This window comes from Pterocles gutturalis, unplaced genomic scaffold (genome assembly GCF_000699245.1).
Source record: "Pterocles gutturalis isolate BGI_N339 unplaced genomic scaffold, ASM69924v1 scaffold25992, whole genome shotgun sequence".
Taxonomy (NCBI): Eukaryota; Metazoa; Chordata; class Aves; order Pterocliformes; family Pteroclidae; genus Pterocles; species Pterocles gutturalis.
The window spans coordinates 1,423-8,771 of NW_010110953.1; the positions used below are offsets into that span (position 1 = coordinate 1,423).

At 44.1% G+C, this 7,349-nt stretch overlaps 1 protein-coding gene across 1 annotated transcript in view; it reads right to left on the minus strand.

The window, feature by feature from the left end:
- Window positions 1-1,026: 1,026 nt before the first annotated feature.
- LOC104461865 (DEP domain-containing mTOR-interacting protein) overlaps window positions 1,027-7,349 on the minus strand; it is a gene marked incomplete at both ends in the record, with an annotated part of 22,051 nt that continues 15,728 nt past the window's right edge. Inside the window, 2 exons of the mRNA XM_010073600.1 lie at window positions 1,027-1,161; window positions 1,519-1,704. Coding sequence (XP_010071902.1) covers window positions 1,027-1,161; window positions 1,519-1,704 — 321 coding nt within the window. The remainder of the gene's footprint in view (window positions 1,162-1,518; window positions 1,705-7,349) is intronic.

Below are 7,349 nucleotides of genomic sequence, written 5' to 3' on the forward strand. Positions count from 1 at the left end.
GGAAGGAAATGTGCTAAAAGGAGAGAGAGAGAGAAAGAAACTCTCCCTGTGACTACGCCTCTGTGTCTGATAAAAAAAGAATGAAATGCACTTCAGCTCCCTCATCTCCGGAGTAAATTGTCAATGTTTTGAACAGGACTCATATAGTGCCTGAGGCACTCTCTAGTAATCAGTTCAAATGACAGCATCCCTTCAAAAGCAAAGCTTACACACATCCACTGAGACCTTCCTCCCCTGCACAATGCTCCCCACGCTGTTGGCAGAGACCCGGTAAATTTGAAATAATACGAAGTACAAAGGGCAGCAGGGACTCTGCCTTGAAATTCAGGGCTGTTTCTGAGGAAAACAGAGAGGCTGAAACAATATCTATCCTGGTCAGTTTTCTCCTTCCCAGATGTACAGCAAGAAACAATTTTAAGTGAACTGTGGAAGAATGGGTGTATTTAACCTTCCAGCGTGGGATAGGAAATCCTTTCAAAAGGAAAATAAGCTTCAACACTACTTTTACCTTCCTAAACAGACCAGTGCAAGACCTAAACAAATGAAAATGTTGAAATGGTCCCTGACAGGCTGAAACAATGCTGCCTCTTTTTTCATAGGCTGCTGTTTTCTGAGTTGTGTTATCTCATAGCAACTCAAGCGGCCACTGGATAGTTAAACTCTCCTCTGACTTGCACCAAAGGAATGTCTCTAGGAGGAGGTTTGAATCAGTTCAAGAGCTTGGCAATAAAGAGGCAAATCTGTGTCTCTGACTGCATGTCCTCTGAAGAGAGAAACTGCAGCTCAAACCACAATTGTGGGCCTGATGCAGAGATTATTGGAGGCAGACATCTGGCTTGTGTTCAGCAAGGCTGGAGGACAATAATCGTCCCCTCTGGCCCACAAAACCTGTGACGCTGTGAATTCTCAATGTATCCTTGAAAAGATAAACTTCGACACGCTGCTAGGCATTCTTCACATCGCTTTCTCCCCAAACAGATGTCTGTACCCTGGCCCCCGTGCATCGTAAGCGATGCTGGTGCTCACCAGATTTGGGGTTGCAGAGCACAGGGGGGCTGCTGCTGAGCGTTGGGCTACTGCTGAAGTACCCGCTGCTGCCACAGCTACTCATGCTGCTCCTCCGTACTGCTGACACGATCTTTATCTCCTTGGTGGGGCTCACTAGAAACAGAGAAAATACAGAGAGAAATGCAACCGGTATCAGTTATTAAACCCATTTCCCTGGTTTCTTTAAAACAATAGCAATAAGCCATGATTTTGCTGAGAACCCTGGGAAGGCGTTAGTGTGTTCTACACAGTAAGAAGAGTCACTGCATGAGTATAACGCTGTAGCTAATGTGATGGCTGAACACCCCAGGGGGCTAAAGATTTGGTAAACTGAATGAATGGACAATCCCTGCAAGCAGGAACACATGATACACAGCCCTGCTTTTTTTCAGACAAAGACTGAAACCCCTCACACAAAAAGGATTTTTTACTGTCCCATGGAGTCACCCAGCAGTATAGTTGATGAGTCACCTGAGAGAAAACTGGTGTGTTTTCTGTTGTCGTGGTTCTGCTTGCGCAGGCAAAACGGGCTGTCATGGCTTTCTGGCATCAAGCGAGATTTCTCAGTGAGGAGCTCCATTAATCGCCGTCGCCGGCGGAAGTTCATTCTGCACTGGTAGAGCAAGTTGCTGTCCATAAAATGGTGCTTGTTGGACACTAGGAAAAGAAACACATAGAAAGTCTGTGCCTGGTAGGGCTGACATCAGAGCATACCTATCTCCACCATGTGCACCTTACACCTCGGTGTGAGGAAGAAACACCTGGAGTTCTGCCCTCCCCTCTGCAGACTCAGAAAAAGGAGGAAGGTGGTCAGCTTCATGTTGGTAGCTTCAACATACAGGCTTTTATAGTGTCGACAATGAAGTAGGAAGTTTGATGGCCACTGCTGAGAGGAATCTTTTAAGCCACCTTGCTTAATGACAAGCACTTCTTACTGTCCAGTAGAAATGGAAATACTCAGTCTTTCAGTGACAGGTTGCATAACGGTCCATCCCCATGCATGCTCCCTCTGTACGCTGTTTGGTGCTGCCAGTCACTACAGACCTGACTGAGCTCCTTACATCGAGCTTTTTGAAAATTCATCAGTCTAGGGCAGCCCCTGGGAGCTCTGACTGAGTACTTCGTTTGGAGCTACAGGGCAGCAGAGAATCAAGACCTGTGTATTTCCTCTGTCTTGTTCGCCACAGACACCGTGTCCCAGACACTTCCTGCAGGCTGCTTCCTCCCCTTCGCACGGATACGCAAGGTTTGGGAACAGGCACCCAGCCAATAATAATTTCTTACATAATGAACAGAAGTCTTAATTACAACCTGTTTAGACACTGAGATCAAATCCCAGGTTGCTGGTGTCAGAGCAAGAGTGCCGAGCCTCCCTGCAAACTGCAGCATCACTGCAATGTCTGCGTGTTTGCTGCCACTGACGCTGCACCTTAATAGCCATGAAAAATGCAGCAGTTGGATGGACCCCTGTGCCAGGTCCTGAAAGTGCTCTGACTCCCTCAAGGCTATATCACAGAAAAGCCCTCTGGAGTACTCCTTGTATTAGTACTGCAGCATCTCAAATAGCTGCAGTGGATGTTTTGTCTGTGTTTTCTCCACCTTCACCTAGCTCCTGTGATCACATTCCACAGAAATGGTTTCCCACAGCTGGCCTTTTCCATGAAGGATCTATATTCTGGATTTACCTAGCTTATAAGTTGCATTTCTTCCAATATCGAATCATAAGAACTGGTGGGTTATACATATTTATACAGAAAGTGTAAGCAACAACACAGATATGCACTCGGACGTCAGCCAAGTCTTGCACTTAATTTGGCCTCAAGCTCCGACCACAGACACCAAACTCTTGCCTTGCTCTTGGCTCTGCCTGGCATGTGGGGTCCAAAATCAGCGGAGCCCAAAGATGCTACAGCAGATCCAGAGCCTGGAGCCCTGCCTTCGTCCTCATCCCCAACACATTCTTTCTTGCTCTCATCCCTTCTTGACACATCCATGTGTCTCAGACTGCCCTCCATGAGCCCCACAGAAGTACACCACATATATGACAGCCTTGCAAAAAGGGCTTATTTAGATATAAACTTCCTGTATGTCGTTTGATGCCTGTGAGCTGAATGAATAACCTCAAAGAGGAAAACGCCCAGTCACCTTCTCCAGCAGCTGGTGCTCTCAGAGAGAATACTCATGCCAGAGATGTCAAGTCATCCAGACAATAAGGAAGATGCCAGTCCTAGCCGTGGTCCTCAGGGCACAGCCCTCCACACGAATACAGAAACTACCATTTCAGGTCAGACCCTATGTCTGTCCTGCAAAGAAGCATGTCTCTTGCCTGCCTGGGCCACTGTCAGAGAAAGGACATGCTCTGTACAAACAGACTTTTGCTTTTGGGACACAAGGAATAACCAAGGACGCAGGAGCTTTCTGAACTGCACATGCCTGAGCCCCAGCTGCCACACAGACTGCCTCACAGTCCCACAGCGTGGCATAGCCTTAGAGTCCCGCAGCGTGGCATTTCTTAGAGTTGTGAAAAAAGGCAGAGTTTTGAAACGCTACCTTTTTCATTAATAAAGCAGAAAAGTCATGCCAGTCAGCCAAACTGCAGTGTTTTGAGTTCCTCAAAATCAGCTGTATGCATCCTCCATGAGCTAAATGGCTTTGCTAAGTCAAATGTAGCATTGCAAGCAATTCATTACTGTGTTCTGACACATTAATTATTGCAGGCACACACTGCTGCTGTGCTCATCATTTTTGGACACATATAGTATGCAATACCATTAAACATCAGTTACAAATGATCACTATTTTTGAGGAACGAAAATACAGGAGGAGAGATTTGGAAACTTGCCTACATCCACAGAAGGATTTGCTATCAGAGGCAGAGTTAATACATAGGTGCTCACAGACCACTGACACAATAAGTAGCAACATCTAGCAATATCCTACCACATTATTACAATAACCTGAGGCAAATACAAAAAAAAAAACCAACCCTTCCTTTTCTTTTTTTATGACATCTTAAAGAGCTCCCCAAAACTCAAAAAGCCAAGCTCTAGTTATTCAGCACATTACTGGGATTCATAACGTTCAGTGAACAAGGGAGGGCCCCACAAATACTGACTTGTAAGGAGAATTACTGCTGACAACTGTTTGCAATATAAGAAGTATCAGTATGGTTTCTGATTCATGTTAAACATTACGGCACTACAGTTCTTAAGCAAAACCAATCTGTTCTGTTTGTGTCATTAACTGAAGTGCTCTGCCAGTCTTCAGAAATTATGATAATCAGAGATCAACACAGACTTGTGTTGCATTGTAAAGCACTCAAGTTCTAGAATAATCACTGACCATGAAAGTACATAATATAAACTTTTTTATGCCAAGATACTAAACATATTTTAGAATAACAATACTTGTTTTGACTGAAAAATTGTAACATTATATATTTAAAATAACAAAGCTTACACATTGAAGTAATTCATCCCTGCTGTAACTATTTTGGTCCATGGAACGCTGAATTTTTATACAATAAATGAATACAAGAGGAAAAGGTAAGACCAATGACTATGTTGTAGAATATTTGTGTATGATTTATACACCAAAGAGTTTGTAGCCAGAATGCTTACGACAAGTAGTATTAGTACAGAATCTGGAGTGCTCATTGATTTTCATAGTTTAATTCCTCATTTCTACTGACAGTTCACATTCATGCAAGAGTGTCAGAATAACAGCATGCATCCTCAGTTTGAGCAAACAATGTATTTGTAGCACCATGTCACTTTTTGCATATTCCTTTACTAAAAAGTAATATTTACGTACATTTAAGGAGAAGCTCAAAAAACAAACAGAAGCAGTTAGCTCAAATTTCCTCCTTCTACGTACACCATCAAATAAAATATCTCACCAAAATTATTGGTATGCTCCATATTCTTGAATCATCAGCTTTCTAACATATTCATGATTTGCGATTAAATGCCAGTGCTGGGACTCTGCCTAAGGCTGAGTGTATCTGGTGTGGTGTGGAAGAAAGGGATTTCCAGCCCACAACTCAGAAGGAAGAGTTTAAGGAGGGGGAAGCAGACAGCGGTGCAGGCTGCCTCAGAAGCTCCCCTCTGGTGCAGTGTCTACCTTTCAGCATTAACCAGGGGGAGCTACACGTGCCCTTTTCCTTGATAAATTGCAACGATGTGATTGCCGCATGCAGAGCACCTGCAGAAGGTTGGTTTTGTTACGCTTGGTACATGCCAGGTGAGAGGCAGCGGTGCAGGCATGGGTGCTCAGCTGCTTTAACAGTCCATGTTTTGCTGCAATCAGCAGAGAAAAGTGGGAGTGAAAACGTTTCCAAGTTGATTGTGGAATGCTGAGAGGACTGCACAGACTTGCTCCAGAGGGAGTTCTTTGAAGGTAATTTAGATGTTGTTACCTCGAACCAACGTGGAGTGGTGACTCAGAGGCAGCAGCAGATAAACTCGTGGTGCCCAACAAGGCTCCTGCTCCAGGAATCTGTCCCTCTCATGGCAGTTGCTGCCTCTGGATAGGAGTTGACTTAACTACTGAATTAGTTCACTGTCCTTCATAATGCAGCATAGAAAAGCAAAGTGGCACCCATTTCAGTTCACCTTAAATTGCCAGGCCATGGCTGAAGAGGAGCAGAACCCGCATTTGTGCATGATGAGGGTGATGAAACGAGCAAGGTGGGGTGACTTCATGGGTTTTTCCTTCCAATTTAATTCACCAGTGCTCATGTGGCAACATGTTCATGTTACAAAGTACACCTTATGAAACAGAAGGAAACGGTATCAAAGAGAGTAAAGAAAATATGTGGTGACTGGCCACCTCCAAAATCATAAAGGTGCACACAAGCATTTGTGGTCCTGGAGGGAAAGGCACCAACAGTAATTCATAGTCACCGATGTCCAACTTCTGAGGTACAGTCACAGCCCTCCAGTCTAATCACCCACATACACAAGACACAAAATTTTTCCCAGAAACAGAATTAAGAAACACTCATTAATCTTACAAAACCATAGTTTAATCTTACTCTAAAGCAGCCTGTAATGACCACCTTACTCTTCCCCTTACATGCTGTTCAAGCCTTCAGTTACTTTCCCTGCCAGGCAATAAAGATATAACTCAAGGCTGAATTTGTTTAACTTTAGCTGCTAATCCCTGGACTTTGTCACACCTACCGCAGAAAGTTACGTAAGATCTGGTCAGAAGTCTTTGTAAAGAAGTCTGAGAAGTGATGAAGCCAACTCTCAAACATATCTTTGATCAGATGAATAAATAACACCCCTTAAGTTCTGACTCATTTTTTAGCCCTCCTTGAGTCCTCTCCAGACTTTATTCTTCCTAAAGTCCAGCTATCAGAACTCCATGCTCACAGTTACAACTCACGTTCCTTCTGTTACTTGCTGTCCTCCTTCAAGTACATCTCAGGCTCATAGTAACAGTTACTACAACCATACTGCATGAAAAACATAAGCTGGGAACAATTTGTGCCCTGTACATCCTCCCTTCCCTGCACAGCGTTGCTCCACACCAAGGAGCCAAGCCTGTATTCTCATTTCCTAGATGTATTGCCTTCTAGTTATGCTATTACTTACAGGAAAACACTCTTCTTTCAGGGTAATGACCATTTATTTAATAGAGTTCAATTATTTGTTTACTGTCTCATCTATTCATAGTTTGCAAACTTAATTGGCAAGGATTTGAGCTGGGCATTCCCCATTTACATCACTGTTAAGAAGAGAAAAATCAGAGTATTTATTGTGGTATTTCTCTGATCGGGAGCACCTGATGTTGCAGCTTTAGTGGTTCTTGTGCCTGGCTGCTTCACAGTTTCTGTCCAGATACATAAAATATAAATTAAAACTTCCATGCAAACCTTCTTTCAGCTTCTGATTCTGACATAAAATCCTGGGATGTGCACAGGGTTCAAACAGCCTTCTCTTCTCTTCTTTTGGAAGGAGGCTGATGCACAGCAGAGACAGAAACATTAGCTTTACATTGGTTTCATAGAACTGAGGAGGCTTCAGAAAGTACAAAAGCCTATTTTAATAAATGGTGTGACTCATGCCTTAAAAATCAGGCCATTTTCACAACTGGCTGTTCCCCCAAATCCTCCCACCACTTCAGTTCCCTGTGATTTTTAGTGCTGATACTCTGTGCACATCTCCACGGCGGTGATTAATGCCTTCTACCAGCCCAAAGCTGCAGCTCCCAGTGGGACACATCCAGCGATGCGCTCCAGCTGCTCCGCACGTCCCCACAAACACGCCGCTGTCACCAAGCGAGACCATGGCTGG